Source organism: Salvelinus namaycush, chromosome 26 (genome assembly GCF_016432855.1).
Source record: "Salvelinus namaycush isolate Seneca chromosome 26, SaNama_1.0, whole genome shotgun sequence".
NCBI lineage: Eukaryota > Metazoa > Chordata > Actinopteri > Salmoniformes > Salmonidae > Salvelinus > Salvelinus namaycush.
Window position 1 is genome coordinate 26584372 of NC_052332.1, and position 24185 is coordinate 26608556.

At 41.8% G+C, this 24185-nt stretch overlaps 2 protein-coding genes across 7 annotated transcripts; both read right to left on the minus strand.

Moving 5' to 3' along the window:
* Positions 1–1892: 1892 nt before the first annotated feature.
* LOC120021317 (V-type proton ATPase 116 kDa subunit a2-like) lies at positions 1893–13749 on the minus strand. 4 transcript variants are annotated; one of them, XM_038965022.1, is made up of 20 exons: positions 13178–13749; positions 12222–12300; positions 11691–11791; positions 11237–11374; positions 10552–10646; positions 10326–10452; positions 10135–10217; positions 9909–10002; positions 9533–9745; positions 9015–9165; positions 6978–7117; positions 6704–6861; positions 5333–5423; positions 4759–4877; positions 4419–4629; positions 4155–4274; positions 3923–4057; positions 3709–3826; positions 3409–3580; positions 1893–3172 (listed from the first exon to the last, which is right to left on the minus strand). In XM_038965022.1, exons 1-20 carry the CDS (start codon positions 13292–13294, stop codon positions 3070–3072), a joined length of 2565 nt encoding a protein of 854 aa, XP_038820950.1. In that variant the 5' UTR covers positions 13295–13749; the 3' UTR covers positions 1893–3069. The 4 variants fall into 4 exon arrangements, with proteins under 4 accessions (XP_038820950.1, XP_038820951.1, XP_038820952.1 ...); XM_038965023.1 differs by having other exon boundaries at positions 3938–4057; positions 13178–13747; XM_038965024.1 differs by lacking the exon at positions 13178–13749 and adding an exon at positions 12523–12603.
* A 1127-nt stretch (positions 13750–14876) lies between these two features.
* On the minus strand, positions 14877–17221 carry LOC120021715 (NF-kappa-B inhibitor-like protein 1). 3 transcript variants are annotated; one of them, XM_038965559.1, is made up of 5 exons: positions 17085–17221; positions 16630–16937; positions 16428–16540; positions 16137–16248; positions 14877–16046 (listed from the first exon to the last, which is right to left on the minus strand). In XM_038965559.1, the coding sequence occupies exons 2-5, from the start codon at positions 16901–16903 to the stop codon at positions 15457–15459; spliced, it is 1089 nt and encodes a 362-aa protein (XP_038821487.1). In that variant the 5' UTR covers positions 16904–16937; positions 17085–17221; the 3' UTR covers positions 14877–15456. The 3 variants fall into 3 exon arrangements, with proteins under 3 accessions (XP_038821487.1, XP_038821488.1, XP_038821489.1); XM_038965560.1 differs by having other exon boundaries at positions 17058–17221; XM_038965561.1 differs by having other exon boundaries at positions 14877–16043; positions 16630–17221.
* Positions 17222–24185: the final 6964 nt, after the last annotated feature.

Genomic DNA, 24185 nt, shown 5'->3' on the forward strand with positions numbered 1-24185 from the left:
ATATGGACTTGGTCTTTTACCAAATAGAGCTATCTTCTGTATACCACCCCTACCTTGTCACAACACAACAATTTGGCTCAAACGCATTAAGAAGGAAAGAAATTAAGCTGGTTGAGAGAATTCCAAGAGTGTGCAAAGCTGTCATCAAGGCAAAGAGTGGCAACTTTGAAGAATCTGAAATATTAAATATATTTGTATTTGTTTAGCACTTTTTTGGTTACTACATGATTCCATATGTGTTATTTCATAGTTTTGATGTCTTCACTATTATTCTACAATGAGAAAATAGTAAAATAAAATAAAAACCCTGGAATGAGTAGGTGTGTCGAAACTTTTGACTGGTACTGTATATATTTTGCCCTACCAACTAACACTGCACCCATTACAACGCACCCTGCACCCTCACCACTATTCCACTACTTTGGCTCTATCTGATCCTACTCCAGGCCAGCAGCCTGGGAGGACTAAAAACTATAGTTCAAAACATCTTGTAACGCTTCTGCAGTAAAATATCGTACACCCAAGTACTTCTCTGCAGTTGCCACCACAACATCTATCCTCTGTGATTTACATTCCATTTCTGCTGTACAATTGACGACCATGGCCATGAACGCCAAAAAAACAACCTTCCTGAAAGACATTATTCCAATCCCTCTCTATTGGACTTGGCCTACTCACAAGGATCTTCTTAGAATCCCTCACCCTGGGCCCCATCTTCCTCTACTACTCTTCCTCTACACCTTCTGCACTACTGTGATCCCGGCACCCTCAACCTGCCTTTCTCTCACCAGACACCTCTGATCTCCAGTACCATGGGTACCCCTACAGTTTATACACACAACTTTTTCCATCAATACTATACACTCCTTTGTCTCATGTCCGCCTCCACACTTCTCATGTCTAAGAATCTCCCTCCTACACACTGATGCTTCTACTACCATTCATTTTATTAAAATCTGATTTTAAACCTAATCCTAACCTCAATCCTAACCTGTTTTCATGAATTTTTACGATATAGCCAATTTTCACTTTGTGGCTGTGGTAACTAGTCAAAACCCTGAGGACTGGACACAGTCAAAGGTAGTCTATTATATTGACAAGAAAGTCAAGTGACTGCTCCAACAATGGAAATAGATGTCCTCAAAGATGTAAGATTAGGTGGGACCATTCTAGCCAATGAGAGGGCAGATACAAATGTGAACAACAGGCCATAGAGATAGAGGACTCATCTTTGTATCTGTGCCATTATGCTGTCAGTGACAGCATGGGCAGCACCATTGAAGCTATCTTTATTTTAAAGTAATACATTTTCTTTTTCATTGGCTGATTTCTCCCAACTCATAGGAATCCTCACTCAGTTGACTACTTTAAAATGGCGGAAGCCCTCAATGGCAATGTTCATGCTAAAATGGGTTATATCCACGATGAATCTTCTATCTAGCTCTATGCCAACAGGCATTAATATTAATATGATATTAAGTTTTTTTTTTTTCAAAGTTGAGAAATGCCACATGCGTCCATTTATATCAGTGCATTCCTAACATCCAAACCATTACAAAACGTATATTCAATCAAATAACCCTCACATGGCAAATTGGCAATTATATTTTTTGTTGACCAAATTTGACACTATCATTGACCTCCATACAAAAATGCCTAATTTTGTAGGCTTATTTTCGTGGGCAGATTTTGAGCTGAGTAAAAGCTCTCGCTTCGCCTCTTCCTCTCTGAAATACTTCAGTAAAAGTGTGAATGGACATGGCATCAATCTGAAGAAAACTTTAATCCACACAGGAACTTGTAAGTCAACTACCTGGAATACCTATTGTATTCATGGCATATTAAATTAGATATATTTACAAGATCTAGAAAATGTCATTGATTAGTCTGTATTCATGGTATTGAACATTGACTCTTTATTTGCTGGCATTTGTGCATCACATCCAAAAACTAGTTCTAAAAAAGGATTAAGATCCTAGCTTCTTAAAAAGACATAAATAAATACATGTAGCTAAATGACATGAATCATGATGATACCAGTAATCCATTTACCAACTAGCAAATAAATTGCACCTCCCTTCACTACAGACACAATCCAGACGGATCAACAGTCCATGGTCAGAGTCCAATTAATGTCTACAAAAATTATAATTTGAGCTTCAAGTCAACTTCAGTGGATGTCCTTAACCACCAACATTTAAACAAATATTTCAAGCCTGTGCAATTTGTCTTGGTGTAAGTATCTCCTAACATTTGGCATCGTCAGAGTAATAGTTATCAGTGAAAATGCTGACTTTTATTGTACAATCATTTCTGCATTGTTCTTTGAAAAGTGCTCTGTGGCAATGTCCTCTGCAAAAATTCGTAATTGATCTGTCATCTTTTATCCTCCCCGAAATGCCACAAGGAGTGTATAATGGCAAAACCAGAGGAACATATGTTCTACAAGTTTACAATTCATTAGACAATACTATTTCTTCAGAGTTGTATTCATGTGGATAAGCACTGTGAAAAACTGCACAATTAGCAGCCATGGCATTCACATTTGTCATTATCGGGAAGAAATTGTTATGGCACTAGAAATCAGGATATTTGATAAGACCTCCAGTCCTTTATGTTTTGAATCTCTATATTTTTTCTTCTTCTGTACTTTAAAGTTGCCTCGGATGAATATGAATCAAGTAATAAATTAACTTTAAAAAATAATAATAATAATTTTCTACAAAAAGCAAATAAAATGCTCAAAGCCACCAAATTGACTTAAAGTGACCACTATATGAGATGCATCAATTCATCCAGAATATTACAAAGTACATATCAACAGACCAAGATGAAAGTTTTTGAATCCCACTGAATTGAGGTTAGCTGGATATGGACGCAATGATGATGTAAGGAAGTCAGTGCAGCCAATAGTGTCAAAAGTCATATGCTGAAAGACTTTGCTACAAGTCATCCCACCACTGCTCTGCAGTTTCTCCTCTTCATCAGTATGCCATCTTGCTCTAACTCAGAGCATCCTTCCTGGTACATGTTTTCCTATTCAAATCCAGTGAATCTGGTTGTTGCTGGTCACAGTAAACCGTCCTGCTCAAAGACTGAGGGCAGGGCAGAGAAGTCGAAGGGGGCAAACTTGATACCCGTCCCATGATAGAACTTATTCTGGAACTCCACCCTACAAAGGAGAGCATTCACATATGTAAATAACCAGTATGAATGCATGCATGAATAAATGACTGAGTGAATAATTAGAAGAGAGTTAAAGATGAAAAAAGTATACCGAGTAGGTGACCACTGGGGAATGAGAGAGTATGTGAGAGTGGATGAGTGATTAACAGAGAGTGATTGATTGACTGACAGAATGAGTCATTCAGTAAGGCATCATTTGGTTAAGTATAAAGATAGACTCACCAGTGCAGCCGGAGGGCATGGAGGAAGGCGGAGAGCCCTTCCATGACAAGCAGGATGGACACAGTGAGCACAGCGAACAGGCTGAACACTGGTACCAGAAACAGCACCCCCAGTCTGGAGGTCATCCTCAGGCCCAGACGCATCACCATGGCCCACAGCACCTCGGAAAGCTCTGACAAACACATAGATGGACACACAGTAAGAGGGAGATTTATGAATCAATATCTGAACATGGAGACAGTAATTGATAGTAATTGCCCCCCTGTGGCCTTTTAAAGGTGTAGTGAGTACGATCCTTACGAGCATGGGCCAAGCTGAGGGCCCAGAGACGTAGGTAAGACGCCGTGTTGGAGATGCAGCCCAGGCAATACTCTATGGTATGGATGGCCTGGTGCAGGAACACATCCCCAAAGTCAAACTGAAAGATGTACAACACATTGACTAGATAGAAAGGCAACAGTGATGACTGAAATTCAACTGCTCTTACTCAAATATTTATATGAGATGTATGTACAGTTGCGGTTTTGACCTCCTTAGGCTGGGTGTCCCTGCTGGTCATGAGGTCATCAAATCCCTCTTCCTCATCATCAGCGTAAGCTGGTGCTTGGGACATATCATCCTCACTCACACGCCGAACTCTCTCATAACCCTAAAACACAGACAACAGACATTAAAATGCACATATATTATTCACTAAAAACACATGGGTAACAAACTCATGACACGACTCTTTCCACCATACTCACCCTGCGCAATCGCAGGCTCTTCCCTCCACGGTGCAGCCAGTAGAGGTAGACAGGTTTTCCTATCAGCAGCACAGGCACACACAGCAGAGCCACCACCACCAGGAAGACCTGCAGCCCAGTCTGTGGAGCAAAATACACAGGGTCAAACACAGAGCCACATGTACAGAGATGGTCAAAAGAGACATTCAGAGATTCAGATAGACATGCTGAGAAAACCCAGAGTCAGGGGGGACACTGAATCATGACTCCGTCACTAACACCCACCTGTCCGGGGTAGAGAGGGGTGTTGTCCCCTCCCTGCATTAGGAACATGTTGATGAAGTGGATGAGGATGCTGGGGGCCAGGCGGGAGTCACGTGCACCAAACGCCAGCCACTTGTAGATGATCATGAAGACCAGGTAGCCAAAGAGACACAGCAGGAACAGCAACTCAGGGAGGAACAGCAGGTAGATGTTGAACCTCTGTTTGAAGTGCCTGGATAAATGGAAGAGAAGAGGGAAGGGAAGGGGAAGAACAAATTTATATAAATGTAGAGGAACTCTTTCTGATGTTTTGTATTCCACAGTAGTGACTACTGTTAGGATCCACTAACTGGTCACTCACAGATGGTTGAAAACACTGAGCACCACCCCAAAGCTCATGTGCATGACCCCTATGATGACAGACATCTTCATCTTGTAGGAGTTCAGGAAGGACAGGCGATTCACTGCCATGTTCCATATCTGTAGGTGTGATACAAAGCATAACATGAACATAACATCAGACAATATCAATACCTGTGTCACGTCTACCCCCGCTCCCCCCTCCGCACTCAACGTCGCCGGTCTACTAACCACCGGTCCTGGCAACACATCATTACATCACCTGGCAACCATCCTTACGCACACCTGCGCCTCATCTTTAGGCACACCTGGACATCATCACTTCCCTGATTTATTTAGCATTCTGTTGTTGTTACCCATCAGGCGGTATTGTTTATGTGTTCATGTTCAGATGCTACGCTTGTTTGTGTATTCACTTTATGTTCATTCGTATTAAACTCACAGACTGCACCTGCTTCCTGACTCCCTGCGTCTTCGTTACAATCTGGATATTTGAGATCAGTGAAAGGCACAAGGAAGAGTATAATTGTGTGTAGCATCAAACTATTTATTTGTGTCTGTGCATGTATACTCACAGGATCAATGCCAAAAGGGTATGGTCCAACGAAGACACCACTGACATTAGGATCAAGGATGAGCAAAGTATTTGTTTGGAGTGTTTCATTTCTGGAATAAAAGGTGAAGATGAGTACAATAACCTCAGCCAGTTACTGCTAAATGAAACTACACATTTACAGGTACACTACCGTTCAAAGGTTTGCGGTCACTTAGAAATGTCCTTGTTTTTGAAAGAAAAGCACTGTTTTTTTTGGGGTCCATTAAAATAACATCAGATTGATCAGAAATACAGTGTAGACATTGTTAATATTGTAAATGACTATTGTAGCTGGCAACGGATAAAAAATAAATAATTAAGGAATATCTACCAGTCTCAACAGCGAAGAGGCGACTCCGGGATGCTGGCCTTCTAGGCAGAGTTCCAGTGTCGGTGTTCTTTTGCCCATCTTAATCTTTTATTTTTATTGACCAGTCTGAGATAAGGCTTTTTCTTTGCAACTCTGCCTAGAATGCCAGCATCCCTGAATCGCCTCTTCACTTTTGACGTTGAGACTGGTGTTTTGTGGGTACTATTTAATTAAGCTGCCAGTTGAGGACTTGTGAGGCATATTTTTCTCAAACTAGACCCTCAAATGTACTTGTCCTCTTGCTCAGTTGTGCACTGGGGCCTCTCACTCCTCTTTCTATTCTGGTTAGAGCCAGTTTGCTCTGTTCTGTGAAGGGAGTAGTACACAGTGTTGTACGAGATCTTCAGTTTCTTGGCAATGGAATAGCCTTAATTTCTCAGAACAAGAATAGACTGACGAGTTTCAGAAGAAAGTTCTTTGTTTCTAGCCATTTTGAGCCTGTAATCTAACCCACAAATGCTGATGCTCCAGATACTTGTAAGGGGTGCGTAACTGGTGGCAGGGAAGTCAGACGCAGGAGAGCAGAACTAGGTAATAGCCGGAGCAGTTTAATTGCAAAACCAACGGCATAAAGAATAACAAACATGGGTACAAAACCCGTCGCGCACCAGTAAACATGTGCACAAGCACTTACAACCACCAATTCCACACAAAGACATGGGGGGAACAGAGGGTTAAATAGACAACAATTAATGAGGGAAATGAAAACCAGGTGTGTAGGAAAACAAGTGGAAAGTGGATCGACGATGGCTAGAAGACCGGCGACGCCGACCGCCCGAACGCCGTCCGAACAAGGAGAGGAACCGACTTCAGTGGAAGTCGTGACAATACTCAACTAGTCTAAAGGCCAGTTTTGTGGTTTTCTTTCAAAAACAAGGACATTTCTAAGTGACCCCAAATTTTTGAACGGTAGCGTACATTGACAAAAATGTACGTGCGTACTGTGCTTGTGCATGTTTTTGTGTGTTAGTTTAGACTCACGTCCACTGCTGATCTGTGAACATAGCCCTAACACTCCAGCCTGAGCCAAATATGTTGAGTGACTTGGAGAAGCAGTCATTGTAGATCAGCCCCGTGTACACAGAGAAAAGGCCCATCATTAGTATGATATAACGTCCCTCGAAGAACATTGTCCAGATCTGAGGACAACACAGAAACCAATATTAATGGAAATCTATCAATTTACGCAGCAAAATCAAGATGACCACAAAAACGCAGTCGAATGTGATAGAAATTTCTCTTTAAACGTTCTTACCTCATTATCAGAGCGCTTGCGCTTGTGGCTCTTCTCTGTCAGCACCATCCACAGGGCAAAGCATGCCATGACCATGCCGTGACCAAGGTCCCCAAACATGACCGCAAACAAGAACGGGAACGTAATGATGGTGTAGGGGGCTGCCAATCAGAGATAAACATGATCAGCATGGACAACTTTGCTGGCCTTCATTCAGTCCTATGTAACTTTGCTCAACCTGACCTGTCTGCATTACATGAAGTGGTTAGTCGTACTTCGTACTTTTGGATCCATGCTTTTTAAATCTGGAAGCTGATTTCATAGCTGAACCACTTACATATCTGTTCAATCTAACCCTGGAATGTAATGAAATTCCAAAGATCTGGAAATCAGCATTTGTCCTACCACTTTTAAAAGGGGGAGATCCAACTCTTTTAAATAATTATAGGCCAATCTCAAAGCTGTCACCCCTGGTGAAAATATTTGAAACCCTTGTAAGTGAACAGCTAAAAGAGTTTTTATTTACTAACTCTATTTTATCAATGTACCAATCGGGCTTCAGGAAGAAGCATAGCACAATTACAGCAGCCATGAAGGTTTTAAATGATATCACTGAAGCCCTTGACAAAAAACAGCACTGTGTCTCACTTTTTATTGATCTCTCTAAGGCTTTTGATACAGTTGATCATGCTATACTGAGGCAGAGATTGTTGAGTGTAGTTCTTTCGGAGCATGCAGTTGCATGGTTTGCTAACTATCTGTCTGATAGAACTCAGTGCACTCAATTTGATGGGCTTATGTCTGTTAAATTGTCTGTCCTTAATGGTGTGCCCCAAGGCTCTGTACTTGGTCCTCTCTTATTCACTATTTATATAAATGATTTAGACAAAAATGTTCAAAATGCACAACTTCATTTTTATGCTGATGATACTGTTATTTACTGTTGTGCCTCGTCTCTTACAAAAGCTTTCCAGAACTTGCAAACTGCTTTTTATACTGTTCAACATACCTTGTGTCAATTGAAGCTTATCCTCAATACTGACAAAACTAAACTAATGGTGTTTTCTAATGCAAGAAATAGACCTCTGAACCTTTCACCTATTACTACCTGTCAGGGCAAGGAGATTGAGGTTGTAACCTCATATAAATATCTTGGAATTCTAATTGATGACGGCCTCTCTTTTAAATTGCATATTCAACAACTTACAAAAAAATTGAAGCTGAAATTGGGATTTTATTTTAGGAATAAGGCCTGTTTTTCTTTTGAAGCCAGAAGGAGGCTAGTATCAACTACATTTATGCCTTTACTAGACTATGGGGATATTTTATATATGAATGCTTCCGCTCAGTGTTTGAGATCAATTGACACTCTTTACCATGGCACTTTGAGATTTATTTTAAACTGCAAAACCCTTACGCACCACTGCACTTTGTATACCAGGGTTGGCTGGCCTTCTCTAGTCACTCATAGGCTCAGTCACTGGTATACTTTTATTTACAAAGTCATTTTGGGTTTACTACCTTTTTATTTGGGCATTTTTATTGTTCAGAAATGTGGTGGGTACTCTCTTCGTTCGCTGGACTTTATCCTGCTAACTGTTCCAAATGTCCAAACTGAATTTGGTAAAAGGTCTTTTATGTACTCTGCGCCATCGTCTTGGAACACCTTACAAAATAATTTTAAACTGGAAGAACTTGTCCCGATTGGTGTTTTTAAATCACTGATGAAGGATTTTGAGGCTGATTCCCTGACCTGTCAATGTTTTTAATTTGCTGTTTTTGATTTTGTTATACTCTTGTGAATTCAATGGTTTTTACTAGATTACTTGTAGTTTTTCATGTTGTCTGTCTGTAATTTTTGTAATGACTTGGTGCTGCCTATCTTGGCTAGGACGCTCTTGAAAAAGAGATTTTAAATCTCAATGAGCCCTTCCTGGTTAAATAAAGGTAAAATAAAAAATAATAAAAGTGCTCAGCTGAGCTTGCCTAAATATTGTGTCTGAAGTGTTCCAAACTAGCTTACCTGTAGGTCTGTCTGTGAACTGTATTTGTACTCACCTGGACTAACCTCCCTGTAGTCTCCAACCCCATAAGCCTCTACGATACTCTGAAAGCCAGAGGTGAACTTGTTTGTTCTCAAGAGCGTAGGCGGAGTGTCGTTGCTTGGGATTCGGTTTACAAAGGATGGTACAGTGGCGTCACCTTTTCTCTGATAAGGGAAAAATCCATGTATTACATTTATACACTACTGCCAGATTTGACTAAACAAACTGTATCTGTAGCAGGTTAGCATTTATTGGAATGACTCACGTACTGGAGGCAGCTCTGCAGAGTGGTGAATATCTGGCACAGCCACAGTCATAAAATCTGATTTTAAACCTAACCTTAACCTTAACCACACTGCTAACCCTAATGCCTAACCGTAACTTTAAATTAAGACCAAAAAGCAAATGTTTGTTTTCATGAATTTTTACAATATGGCCAATCTAGTGGAAATCGATCAGGACAAGACTCATCCCAATAAATGTCGACGTGCGTATCTGTAGGACTACAGCATCCTCAACAGCCTCACTCACCGAGCCTTCCTCCAACGCCCCCCGCAGGTTGGTCAGGTCATTGACAGGGCACCACACCTCAGCTATGAGACACTTGTTGGTGACGTCAAAGCTACACAGGTTGAGGATGTGGTAGATAGCCTTCATCTTCTTCACCTGCACTACCCAGGTGAAGGCTGACTCTGAGGCCTTCTGCAGCACCTGCCTCAGGTACTCCTCAGTGCGGTGGAGCACCTGGTGAAGCCAGGGGACATTTACAAGATGTTGCACGTTCAAGCATTTGCATGTAGTCTTATTACTGGTGTTAATGCAAATCATCTAGCCATCCTCTGTCATACTTTGTTTGGGCTTTGCCTCAACATGACATAGACATAAAAAAACAGAGACATATACATACATTGTTTAAGTCCTGGATGCGTGTCCTTAGGCTGTCCATCACATCTGCCCTCTCCTCGTCGTTCTCAGGGTGGGGGTAAAGGTGACAGTGGTAACTGGAAGAAAATAATAAAAAATATAATTGTGGCCTGATACAGATCAATGACAGACAGGCTTGTCAGATGATGCAGATCTGATGCTGATAATGGATGATTTTGTCTGTTTTGTGAAGGCAAAAGTACACTTACCAATCACAGATCTTCTGGACCTTCTGTCCAATCTGGTCACCCCAGAATGAGATGAGGAACACCACATTTGTGCTGATCTCACCCTGAAAGGGACACACACATGACATGTATAGTATTCCACTTATTATGACATTAATTGATATGGTGGACATAGCAATACGAATTTGAGGAATCTATCTATTTCTACTCACCGTGTCCAGGTCAGCGAGGCTCTCGCCCAGCTCTGCATAGCTGAGGATAGTGTAACCCTTACACACCCTCCACAACATGCGCTCAAAGGCCTCCACCTTCACCCGGTGGATTAGACCTGACACGAACCTACAGCCAAGAGGAATACTTTACTATTCAGAACTCAAGCTGATTCTGAATGTGATTAGCTACACATAATGTGAGTGTCTATTTCTCTGTTAAACTCACCCCAGCTTGGCTCCCAGTCTCTGCATACCAGTGCAGCCTGCAGAGTCTGACTCAATGGATTGGAACTCTTCATACTGGGGGCCAAGGGCCTTATTCTGCATACAAGGAAAGGCCAGGTTAGCATTATCAACACACAAACACCAGTAGCCTAGATTTAATTAAACACATTGGTAATTCTTAAAAAAATTGGTAATGATTAAATAAAATGGTATTTAAGTAGTTTTTAAATGTTAATTTACTAGTTTATAGATAGTTTGTAAATCTGTACTTGCAAAGTTATTACATAATGGTTGAACTTCATTGCTACACCTATTGTCAAGTGTAGCCTATAATCTGCAAGCTAAAAACCATGCATCATAGGCTGTGGAATCACATGACCAAATGACATATTGTGTTCATTGTTCAAAGTCAGGTGACATTCATGCGCGTGGTGTGACCGTATCATGTCAGAACGGTCTCTGCTTCACCCTGTCTTATTCCAGGTTATGGGAACTCACATGGAGAGGACAGCAAGAGCCAAAATATGGTGTCACTGTCAACAAACAAATGCGTCTGGGAGGGCAATAGAGCAAAGGGTGAGTCTGATAAGAGTATGCGTTACTTAAATGGCATGAGGTAGTTATGAGGCGAGGTCATGTAATAGTAGAGTGTATGGTGTAAATAGACATGATAACCTGGCACTAACCCGGGAGCGGCTGTGTACGAAGGTGCGCGTGATCCTCAGCATGTGTGTGTACTCAGTCAGCTCCAGAAGATTCCGCTGCAGCTTCTCTTTGTTCCTGGCCACCTCACTAAGCTCCACCTCCAGCCTCTGGAGCTGCTCCTGGGGGACCACAGCAGACAGACCATACACAGTCAACTGCCCTTAACCACAGCAGAGAGACCACACACGGTCAACTCCCCTTGACCACAGCAGAGAGACCACACACGGTCAACTCCCCTTGACCACAGCAATCATATGGGAATCAGTTCCCCTCAACCATTATTAACACAAAATCAATACCCTAAACCCTGCTCAATACTATCTCGAAACATTTACCAACTCAGCGATTCAACCTAAATACAGTGCACTCAATGGCAGTGCCCATCAACCACATCACTCACTTGTTTTTACATGACAAACAGCATCTCAGACCTACCATGATCTCAAGGACATGTTTGGGGGGAGGGGCGACTGGACAGATTTCGTCATCTTCTGGCACGGCAATATTTGCCTTTCGGATTTCCCTCAAAAGGTACCCTGTCCAAAGAAAAAAAAGGTGAAAAAATAGTTATTGTTTAATCAGTTAAACAAACACTGACTGAGCACATAAGAACACACAATCATTATGGGAATCTGTTGAAACATCCACATTTAGAAAACCCAGACACGTTTGATCAAAACATAAAGAGGCCTTGCTAAAAATATTTGTGGAGGAATAACTGAGATCTATATCTAGCACAAAGCTAGTCTTTCACAGCAAAAAATATATATCATTAGCTGATAATACATTCTCCTGCTGTTGTCATCACTATATTTAGCATGACTTGTAATTCAATCCGACTGCATGGCTGTTACCAAAAGCAATCTGTCATTCTGTAGAGTAGACCAGAGCTTGATCAAACCCCACCAGTAAATCAAATGTATGGTGGTAGTAGTCCTGCTTTAGTGTCCATCTCAATGACCTCACCCAGAATTCTCTCCATCTCCTCGCATCTCTTGATTTCGCTGACGAAACGGCGCTGGAACGAGTTGACACTGGGGTTGAGCTGAAACCAGAGGAGCACAGTGGTTAGGTGACAGTGCCAGGTGGACCAATGCTCACACCATGGAATTCATCAAAAAGATGCCTTTCCAGTCCATTATTTTCTATTCTGCAGAATGTATCACTCAAATATCAACATTTAATTTTGAAAGATCGAAATCCATTGCTTTTAAAATTTAGGCCAGGTCAGTTCAATTAGACTAAACAAACCATGTGACCAAGGTACCTGGGTAAGATGTTTTTGGAGCCCCCGAATCTAGTCAGACCACACAGCTGCATTGAGACCTCCATCAATACTACCAGCCAATCACAGAATAGGGGGAACAACGATATGTGATCCAATTAGGCTTTTAATGGTGTGCTTAATCAGCTTGTGCTACTTCTTTGACAAGTAATTGGTCAATAAGTATCACATTAACTGGACTGATAGACACACTTATGATTAATGATGATAGACAGACACATGTAGGTTGAATGATGATAGACAGGCACAAGTAGGATGAATGATGATAGACAGACATATGTAGGAAGAATGATGATAGACAGACACATGTAGGATGAATGATGATAGACAGACACAAGTAGGATGAATGATGATAGACAGACACAAGTAGGATGAATGATGATAGGCAGGCACATTTAGGATTAAGGACGGGTGCACTGGCAGTCTTGTAACACACACATAGATGCAGACTGACAGGCAGGCAGACAGACAGACACACAGAGAAAACGTTTGGTCCAGACATAATTGACAACTGACAGGTGTCTGTCGAGCCTATGTACAGACTTGCAATGCAATAATACCAGCACAAGTGTATATCAGTTAGGCCTGCTCAGTGCCTGTCAGTTGTCAATTATGTTGACAACTGACAACTACTTACATCTCGAAACTCGACCAGACCCATTTCTCCCAGCTCACTTATGCAATCGTATGCAGAACCGGACTGCAGAAACAACTGCACCAAACACATCTCCTCACTTCGGAACACCGAGCCCATCTTATCTGCCACCGGCACCTTGCTGACGAAATCTCCGGCCTAGGCCTATTAATTTACACTACGTGAACTGTAGCAGTTGCTTGCGTTCAATAAATCATAACAAAGCGACAACACAACTCTGTCGGTTTCTACTATGCCACGTTTCGCAATAACGTTTCCGAAAATTAATACATCGTATCGAGTATGAGCTCTCTCAATTTTGCTAAATTACTCTGCCTGGTGACAGTAGCCGTCTTAGTTATTTAATCGATAATAGCGCTCGAGTCCTTAGATCCCCTAAATTATGAATACACTATACAAAGAATACACTATAACCCACCCTAACCCTTCTATCGCTTTGCACCTATTTTATCGAGCGAGCCACATACTACGCGTCATCCTGTACCTTTAATAGCTGTCGCTATCACAACGAGTCAACTCTATCCCCGTCGCAATGCTGGGCAAGACTGCTCATTATGCAAAACAAAAATAATATATATATATATATAAAATCAGTCTTGCCATAAGCTAATATCCAAAAATTATACATATAAATAAAAAGTACAAGTTAAACTGTGGGTAAATATAAATACAGCCTTGATCCCAGTACATCGGCCACCTATAGCGACAGATTGCGCCTGGTTGCCAGATATTTTTCTTTCAACACTGATCTTTAGATTTTACATAGGGCGTTAGTTTTAAAAGTTATTCTTACAAGTGTATAAAGGTAGGGTATAGACTACTACACCCACAGTCTATACACTCAAATATGACCACATTTTGATTGCGAAATTACTAATGCGCAAACACCACATTATTCTCGATAAAGCTTATGAACCCTTGTGGCAAGAGAGAAATAAACACATCCAGTAGGCCTAGTACAGTCAATATATTTTTCTATAACATTTCCAAAAACACGGAGAATTGTAGATTAATTCCCATTTAATGTGTATTAGTCTATATTTACTTCAAGAAATTGTCACTTTTCTGATAGCCTGTATGGAGACTAATACATCGGGACTAATAAGCACCATAGCTACAATGTGGACCTATTCTGGCAACCAAGGCATCCTATGATTTATTCAATTACATCATTCAAATTCGGGCCGACCATCTGCCCTTTCTTAGTCTGTGTAGGTTTGTGCGATGATTGTAGATGGTGGTAGTCATAAATAATATCCACTAGTTTATAATTTTAAGTCAAGTCAAGTGTATTTCAATCAAACTGTTTACTGTGATGTTTTTTTTTCAGAACCCACTTTGATCTCATCAGCACTTTGCCTTCATGACCAGATTAGAGGGTAGAGTGTAATTGTTCAGTTCGTCATCACCCCAATCCTTAACCCAAATAGCATAATCTATCCAGTTGGGTAACATGTTGAATGAGGCAGACAGGATTTCTGACATCATAGTAACAAGTGTCTTATGACCTACATATTTTTTTCTGCAGGTTTACCATGACATGATCATTTTATTGATGCTAGTAGCAATTACAAAAAAAGTGTTTAGTAAGTGCTTACTAAATAGTGGTATTGGATGTTTTCATCTTGCTTCTTTTTTTTTTAAATATATATATAATTTTGCACACACGGGCTTTACACAACTTGTTTCAACATTTATTTGTGGGTACAAATATTCTCAGTTCTGACACTTTGTAAATCAGTGACTTAAAAAAATGAAGATTGATGTCCAGTGTCCATCAATGATCCCTAACTCAGCATAACTTTTGCCAAGAATGGATAAATGTTGCACAAAGGTGTGCATAAAGATTAATGGCAATTTGCTGCCAAATGTGCTTCTGCTAAGTATTGATTCAAGCAATAGTTAAGCAATTAAGAAATCACAGGTTATTTGTTTTTAATCAATTGTAGAAATTAAAACTCATGGTATGAATACTTTCACAAGGCACTGTAAACATTTATTTTCTCTAGCAACATCATCTCTTACAAAGTTCTATACTAGTGCCAAGAAGTACACAGTCAGAGAAAAATGTAATTCACTTAACATATCAGAAGCTTAGCCAAGTTTATCCAATAAATTAGGTGATTCAAGTGGAGATTTGTTTTGACAGGTCAAAACAACTGACCTCCACTGGAAAGAACCACTGCCCTGCATTTACAGGACCAGCTGTGGCTAAATGACAGACTGTTCAACATCTCAGAAGCCCTTTTCCAGTCTAACTGTCACCTGAGGCTCTGAGCCAGTCTATTGAGCTCTTGTGAGAGAGCAGTGACAGTGTTCAGGATCCTCTGCTTGTCTCCATCCTCCAGCCGGGCCCCACAGCGCTGGGCAAACCTATCTGGGTGCCAAACGGCCTGCTGGCGCCGGAGATGTTTACGGAACACTGCAACATCTTTCTTGTCTGTGCCATGCAACATCACCTCCACCATCTCCTCCACTGAACCCTTCGGTGCCGGCCAGGGTATGTCCCCATAACTCAGCTTTGTGGTGATTGCTGCTGCAGTGTCAGTGCTGAAGGTAGCTGCACATCGCTCTTCATAGCGCTGTTTTTTCCCCTGACGTGTCTCCTCCTCTTTTCGTGCCGCACGCGCCAGGTACTCTTCATGCTCCCTTTGTAGCCTCTCATGCAGCTCTCTGTTAGCCCGCTCCTCCTCCTCTGCCTCTTTCTTTCCTTTCTTCCTCTTCCCATGAGAGCCTGAGGATGCCAGTCTTTGAGCTTCTGCGTGCCGTTTTGTGACATACTCTTGTCTAATTCTATCTGCCCAGTCTTGAAAGTCCTCCTCATCGGTATCGTCCTCAAATAAATAATCTGCTGTAAGAGAGAAAAGAAAAAAAGAGAAGACAAATGGACAATGATCTAAATCAAATCAGATTATTCAGGAGTGAAATCTTGCCACCTTACCATCATATTGTCCAAAGGTTTCAAAGAACTCATCCTGGCATTCTCCAAAAAGCTTCTCCTGCCACTCTTTCTCAGCGTCTTTTTCTTTAGAAGTGTTTCCCTTCGGTGCAGTCTTTTGGAGAAAAGAAAGATTCAGTGCACACAATACAACCATATCCCTAGCTTCATAATTACCAGACTGGTTACCAAATGTAAGTGTGCAAGACTTCTGGATGGTTGTACGAAGTTATGTCCCAGCACTCTCCTAAAACACATATTAGCAACTCATACATATGGCTGAGACATTCATACCGTCTCAAATTTTATCCATTGCAGTAGGTCATGAGGTGTAATTCCTGCATTATTTGGTGCAACCATGGCTTCTGGGCAACTCTTTTGAAGGGGCACTACGAGGTCATCATATACTGGATAAAAAAGAAGAACAAGGTTAAGGCATGTTTTTATTATTCTACATATTTTTGTTGTTTAGTAGCTAATATTGGCAGTCCATTACCTATTTTGCCATGTTTCAGAGCCTTGTTAGCAGCAATGTGTAGAGGCGTGTCCCCTTTTTTGTCTTTCAAAAGGATGTCGGCTCCATTTTTCAACAAAAGCCGGAGGATGGCGTCATCACCAAGCGAGCAGGCCAGGTGCAGGGGAGTCCTGCGCTTTTTCCCCTGGGAGAAGTTGACGTCAAGGTCGGAGTGTTTCCGCAAGTATGACTTCAGCTTCATTAAACTGCCCTCTTCCACGTATCTTATCATCTTTTTCTGTGTACGAGTCACCATGACTTGCCTCCGTATGGTGATTTACTGTAATCTGCTGTAACAACAATAGCTAGTAACGTTAGTTTGATAATTCAGCTAACGTTACCCAAATTAGCTAGTCAACAACTCAACAACAACAAAAAATAATATCTAGCTATAGCTTGTCATAAAATACCAAAAATGGATGGCGTAATCCTATTACCCGTCTTTGGTGCATAAAGGTTTTTGTCAATTGATTAAGCCAATGTCAATGGCTCGCATCCCCCATTAGTTAGCTAGTTTGCCGATTAGCTGATGCTTGTAACATCGACCAAATTTGAGGTAGCACGGACAAATAACAATGTAACACAAAGTCAATATCGTGGGAAATGCTCAAATCGATTTCCCGCGTCCTCAAAACCCATTGGATAATAAAGCCAGAGATCCCGCCTCCCTGACCTTTTCTTCCAATGGGGGTTGAGAAAGACGCGAGGAGAATTCAATTGAGATTCCTCCCATGTATATTTCTTCCGAGTCATTCAGTTCCGGGTGGGTTGTAATTCTGTATTTAATCACTAAGTGGCGGTATACTGCTATAATCAAAACGTTAAATTACTGACTTTATGCACTGCACTTAATTGATATCTTAATCTCTTGCTCTGATTGTGTTTAAAGTTTATGCAATTTTTTTAATCTCTTGCTCTGATCGTGTTTAAAGTTTATGCAATTTTTTTCATCAAGCAGATTGGTAAAACTAACATCTGCTTTTAATCCAAGTGATCATACTTTTCGAGGTAGACCGCTTTAGCAGGGGAGGAGCTGGTGATCCCCTGTGCTGCTTTAAATAGCAATGTGAATTTGTGTCATTGATTGATTGTGTGTAGGCAACTGATATAAATCTTAGCCATAAATTACATAACATATGATGTAGCTATAGAGCTGAAGTTTGTTGAGCAAGTGTATTTTTCTCTTTTTAATTGTTGGTTGGCCCCCTTACATCTTTATATTAAATTATTTTGGTCTGATCATCGTTTCTCATGTCAAGTTCCTCCTTTCCTCTCATTTGGGGGTTGATGCTCTGCCATGCATCTGTTCTGGAGGTCCTTTCAGTTTACCACCTGTCAGGAAGAGGAGACTATGTAGGCTATGAGAGAGCATCTGTCTTTCTGTGTGTGGGTGTTGTGTAGGTGGGCAGCAGCTAGTTGTTGTCGCAAGCACCAACATCAATGGCGCCAGAAATAACAGAATAACATAACCAAAATGCAGAAATGTGGAACATCAGACTTAATCTCTTTTTTTTTTTACAAGAGTAATTTGTGTTTCAAGTTTCAAAGTTTATTCGCCATGTGTACAGGATACAATGGGTGTAAAATAGTACAGTGAAATTATTACTTTGAGGGCTCTTTCCAACAATGCAGTGATAATAATAATATTTTGTATCTGTGTGTGTGCATTTGAATGTGTGTGTGAGGGAATTTTGATAAACACAGATTTCGCCACACATTTTAATGCCGTCCCCCATTTGTATTAATCATAACTCATCTGAAAATGTCTATAAATAGTAATCAGTGCATCCGGAAAGTATGCAGACCCCTTGACTTTTTCCACATGTTACAGCCTTATTCTAAAATAGATAAAATTGTTTCCCCCCCCATCAATCTACACACAATACCCCATATTGACAAAGCAAAAATTGGTTTTTAGAAATAGTTGCACATGTATTAGAAAAAACCCTGAAATATCACATTTACATAAGTAATCAGACTCTTTACTCAGTACTTAGTTGCAGCGATTACAGCCTTGAGTCTTCTTGGGTATGACACTACAAGCTTAGCACATCTGTATTTGGTGAATTTCTCCCATTCTTCTCTGCAGATCCTCTCAAGCTCTGTCAGGTTGGATGGGGAGCGTCGTTGCACAGCTATTTTCAGGTCTCTCCAGAGATGTTTGATCGGGTTCAAGTCCGGGCTCTGGCTGGGCCACTCAAGGTCATTCAGAGACTTGTCCCAAAGCCATTCCTGTGTTTTCTTGGCTTTGTGCTTAGGGTCGTTGTCCTATTGGAAGGTGAAACTTCGCCCCAGTCTGAGGTCCTTAGCGCTCTGGAGCAGGTGTTCAACAAGGATCTCTCTCTACTTTGCTCCGTTCATCTTTCCCTCGATCCTGACTAGTCTCCCAGTCCCTGCCGCTGAAAAACATCCCCACAGCATGATTCTGCCACCACCATGCTTCACCGTAGGGATGGTGCAAGGCTTCCTCCAGACGTGATGCTTGGCATTTAGGCCAAAGAGTTCAATCTTGATTTCATCAGACCAGAGAATCTTGTTTCTCATGGTCAGAGAGTCTTTAGGTGCCTTTTGGCAAACTCCAAGCGGGCTGTCATGTGCCTTTTACTGGGGAGTGGCTTCCGTCTGGCCACACTAACATAAAGGCCTGATTGGTGGAGTGTTGCAGAGATGGTTGTCCTTCTGGAAGGTTCTCTCTTTTCCCCAGAGGAACTCTGGAGCACTGTCAGAGTGACCATTGGGTTCTTGGTCACCTCCCTGACCAAGGCCCTTCTCCCCCGATTGCTCAGTTTGCCTGGGCGGCCAGCTCTAGGAAGAGTCTTGCTGGTACCAAACTTCTTCCATTGAAGAATGATGGAGGCCATTGTGTTCTTGGGGACCTCCAATGCTGCAGAACTTTTGTGGTACCCTTCCCCAGATCTGTGCCTTGACACAATCCTGTCTCGGAGCTCTACGGACAATTCATTCGATGGGTTGTAGAAACATCTCAAGGATGATCTATGGAAACAGGATGCACCTGAGCTCAATTTCCAGTCTCATTGCAAAGGGTCTAAATACTTATATAAATAAGTTATTCTGTTTATTTTATACATTTGCAAAATTGGTAAAAACTGTTTTTGATTTCTCCTTATGGGGTATTCTGTGTAGATTAATGAGGGGAAAAAAGTAATGTAATCAATTTTAGAATAAGGCTGTAACGAAACAACGTGGAAAAAGTCAAGGGGTCTGAATACTTTCAGAATGCACTGTATTTGTATTACAAACTTACCCTGTGATCAAATAAGGATGGAATCAGCTGAGCTAACTCTTGTCCTAAAGTGCAGCAAACCTCACACATTTGTACCTGTCTCCAGGTCTGTCTGTCTATCAGTGTACCTGTCAGTCCCTGAGATGCAGTAATGTTATGCTCATAGGGCTTGAATGAGTCCAGCTGAACTGCCTCTGTGCTGGGGCTGATGACAGGGGCTTCATTTAGCCCTCTGGTGGGTCTGAGGGAGGGAGAGGCCTTCTGTGCAGAGAGAGGGCTCCCTCACAATGGAGGGGATAGAGAAGGAGATGAAGGGGTGCTTTGTGCCCTGGAGAGGAGGATCTTTTCGGGATAATTCAGTTCCTCACACCCGTAGATCCGGAGCGGTCCCCCAGTCACAACCCCCTTCCACCCACATGGCTGTCGGAAACGACGTGACTCCTTTAACGATACCCCTCTTGTGTGAAAGCCTTTGAAATGTCAGAGAGAAGGCTCCACTCTGTCATCTCAGGTGATTGGGTCACATGCTCACCTCAGGTGTTTGGGTCACATCCTTACTTCTCTGTAGAGACTGGGCTGAAAGCGATAGATGTGATTCTCAATGACAGTCTGTTTCAGCAAGATGAGCTGGATCACCTCCCCCCATACCATTGCCTCAGAGTGGGGTCATGTGCCAGGTTTGATCAGATCATATCACAGTGTTACGTAGCTGTTCCTGCTAACACCCTGAACTCCCATGGGGTTAGGCAGGGCATGCGTCTCTCGGCCCAGGGGAATGAAGCGGAGCGATACTGCTGAAAGACAGGATATCCTTGGACAGGAACCCTTACCTTGCCCCAGCCTCCTCTTGTCTGTCCTGCCTGGCCTGCTGACTCTATCCTGTCCACTGAGGTCCATCACCCTGCAGAGAGGGAGGAGGGGGGAGGGGAATGGGGGAGGGGTAAGGCAGGAAGGCAGGGGTCCTACAAGACGCTCCAAGGGTCATCTCCCCATACCGCCAAAGCACAGCTAGGTCTGGCCCCAGGTCCAGTTTGTGGCCTGGGCTACCTTCTCCCCATTGTTCAGATGGAAGAGAAACATCCACACACTTCCTCTGGATCTGTCTTTGTCTGTTTTTTTTGCTCTGATTTAGGACAGCTGGAGATATGTGTAATGTGTGACATCCCTGTTTTAATAACATTACCCCATTGTGAAAGATGGCTGGAGTCACTCATAGCAGGTAGAGCAGTTGTGGAGGACTGTTGTGAGGGAAGGGTGTTTGTCTGAAATGGCTCATCTCCTAAACAAGGGTTTGAAGAGGGCCATTTCAATTTTACCATTATTGCCCATAAGGATGTCAAGGCGGTTTTCACACCTCACATGCAAACCACAGCCTTATTTACAACTTTTGTAAAAACACACTCCTGTTAACATGTCAACAAGGAATAAACTCTTATTTGACCCACAATGTGCTATGGTTGGTAAATATTCCCTGGAGTTTTCCTGGGTGTGGTAACACCTTCCATACAGTCTATCAGGGGCATGTCCACTGATGATAGCCATTAGGCTTAAGGAGATCATCACTAGGACACTACAATTCTACTACTCTTCCCCTAGTCTAATGACATTCAGTGGTATATTCAAGCCTGACTATTTTCTAATGGTGAAAGGATTTCTATGCTGTTTGACATTTTACTGTGAGGATGCCTTTGCAGCTTGTGTGTACTGTGTATTTGCCATAATTTGTATTCCATTGGAAATGGGTGACTTGATATCGGTAAGGCAGAGTGGTCTTGCATTTACCACTCATACTACTTGAAAACATTTAAAATAGTTTAAGTACCATTTGATGCTTGCCTTTACCCAGGTAGGGGCTACATTGGTCGTCTAGATGGCTCAGTGGGGTGTTGATGTGTTTATCTTGCAATAGGAGAAGGGGCAAACAAAAAAGATGAAAGATCAGTTACACCAGTGTCATTGCAGAGCTGTGCCTGTATACCTGGATCAATAGCTACAATATACATTATACAGTGTTCATTTTCTTGCCTGTCAGAAAAAAACTTTGTTCATACTGGCGCCACAATCTCAAATTAGTCTGTTTGCTACAGTGTCAGCAAAGCTATGTCGAGAACCTAAGACTAAGGCCTTTGTGGGTCTACAGTAGGGTGGCCATTTAACATTTGAGTTACAGCGGAGTAAGCAGCATCTATGTAAAAAAAAATATGTTGAAAATCTTGCACATGCATAGAAGCTTCATACCTTTAGCTATTGGAAAGAGGGTTCCAGAGAATTCTGATCTGCAGCCATTACGTTTGAGGTAATGCCCCTTTGAAAATAAAAACTCTGCCCCTGTCTTTCTCTCCTTGTTTTAATTGAGATGTTTGTCCGTACAGTCATTCTGTGAACGTTTTTTGTCATCCAATGCAAAGTCCATTAAGATAATCAAATGAGAGGGGTTTTGAATGGGAAATCCCCATGGTACGGCTGCTGCTGTCATAAATATAGGCCCACTTGAATCTCACACACTGTTATTACATAGGAATGTTGATTTGAAATCTCTTGTGTAATCTATTTTGAAAAGTACTCTACGACATACCATCAATGCCATCTCACATAGGGACCAGAGGGGTGCAGGGAACAGACACACAAATGCTTTTCATGTTACTATGGCTAAATGCCCTCTCTAGCTCAAAGAGAAACCATGTTGCCCAGCATATGCAAGGTTCCGGCTGTGAAATCTGTACAATATGATCAAATTACCTCCATAAAACTTGAAAACCTCAGAGCATAATCTATTCAGATTCTTTCACATATTCTTTCACACTTTTTTTTAACCCTTCTTTGACCCTCCCAAGTGGTGCAGCGGTCTAAGGCACTGCATCTCAGTACTAGAGGCGTCACTACAGACCCTGGTTTGATCCCGGGCTGCATCACAATCAGCCGTGATCAGGAGTCTCATAGGGGGGCGCACAATTGGCTCAGCGCTGTCTGGATTAAGGGAGGATTTGGCCGTCATTGTAAATAAGAATTTGTTCTTAACTGACTTGCCTAGTTAAATAAAGGTTAAATAAAATACAATTGTGGAGTCGGCAGATAGGGTCATATTTTTACATGGTGAACGATGCCTGGTGTGTCTGATGTGGACCAGGTCAGGACAGCTGCTGATGAGGAAGACATGGGGGCTTTGTGTGATGGGTGAAATCTCCTGTCTGATAAATGACCTAACCTGTATCAGACATGAGATTAGTTCATACTGTAGCAGTGATTTCAATCTGTCTATGGGTCTGCGTTCTGTGCGATGGGTTTAGAATGCATGAGAAAGAGGCAGAATGAATGTGTTTGTATTTGTTGGGCTTCTGAAACATGCAGAGAATTCCAACATGGTGGTTTAATGACAGAGCGCATGTTTGGGTTGTAGATTAGAGACAGGGATGAGGTTTTCTAATTGGGAAGAGTTTTACTAGTGTCTGTACATTTGAGACGATGAGAAATAAACAACAGTGATAAATAACTTCCAACTGGCCTCCAGGGCCACACTTTAACTGTTGAATCAGGTTCAGGCTCCACCAAGCCCAATCTATCCTGTCAACAAAGGCAAATATTGTCTCACAGGAGGAGTGTGGTGTCCATAAGTGACCCAGGATTAGTAGCCCACTCCTATCCCCCCTACGGTCACTGATTATATCCTGAAGCTCATTACAGCCAAATCATTTAATATTGGGGATCGTCTCTTACAGGTCAATGACCCGCTGTACGCACCACGCTTGTTTGCAAATGTCTCATACAGTATTTACATTATCGTTATTGGCTTGAATTGGATTCAGTGCAAAGCATCCCAACAATGGAACATGATAATAGTACACTACAATATTGGCACTTGTTTAAAACAAGGAGTGAATATTACATATTTTATTTTCAAATAAGCTACTGAAGCTTATATGTTGCTTGAGGGAGTGAGGGAGAGATGTGGCAGCATGGTTGCAGTGGTTTACATAATTAACATGTAAGTTCTCTGAGAAGATTGTCCTCTGTGAGTTTATACTGTATGTCCAACAAATCTTCAACAAATTTCTGTTAATCGTCTAAGGGGAACAACTGCCGCAAAGGAGCAAAGAAATAAACAAGTTGGAGGGGAAAATAGAACACAAACATGTATTTCCTTTAGACAGCTTTGATTATGGTCTGACTGCACACAATGGGAGGGAGACTGCCACCCTTCAACCTTGTGTGCTAACAGGAAAAAGCACATTCTACTGAATAGTGTTTCCATGACATCATAACCAGCAACAGAGTGACATGAAGATATTAGTTAAAA

Excerpts from the sequence above, each read along its gene's own strand:
- LOC120021317 (XM_038965022.1), bottom strand. The coding sequence starts at position 13,294 with ATGGGCTCGGTGTTCCGAAGTGAGGAGATGTGTTTGGTGCAGTTGTTT. Across the intron at positions 11,375-11,690 it reads AACATGTCCTTGAGATCATG|GAGCAGCTCCAGAGGCTGGA; the intron begins GTAGGTCTGAGA and ends GTGGTCCCCCAG. Across the intron at positions 6,862-6,977 it reads GCAAGCGCTCTGATAATGAG|ATCTGGACAATGTTCTTCGA; the intron begins GTAAGAACGTTT and ends TGTTGTCCTCAG.
- LOC120021715 (XM_038965559.1), bottom strand. The coding sequence starts at position 16,903 with ATGGTGACTCGTACACAGAAAAAGATGATAAGATACGTGGAAGAGGGC. Across the intron at positions 16,249-16,427 it reads AATGGATAAAATTTGAGACG|ACTGCACCGAAGGGAAACAC; the intron begins GTATGAATGTCT and ends TTTCTCCAAAAG. Across the intron at positions 16,047-16,136 it reads AACCTTTGGACAATATGATG|CAGATTATTTATTTGAGGAC; the intron begins GTAAGGTGGCAA and ends TCTCTCTTACAG.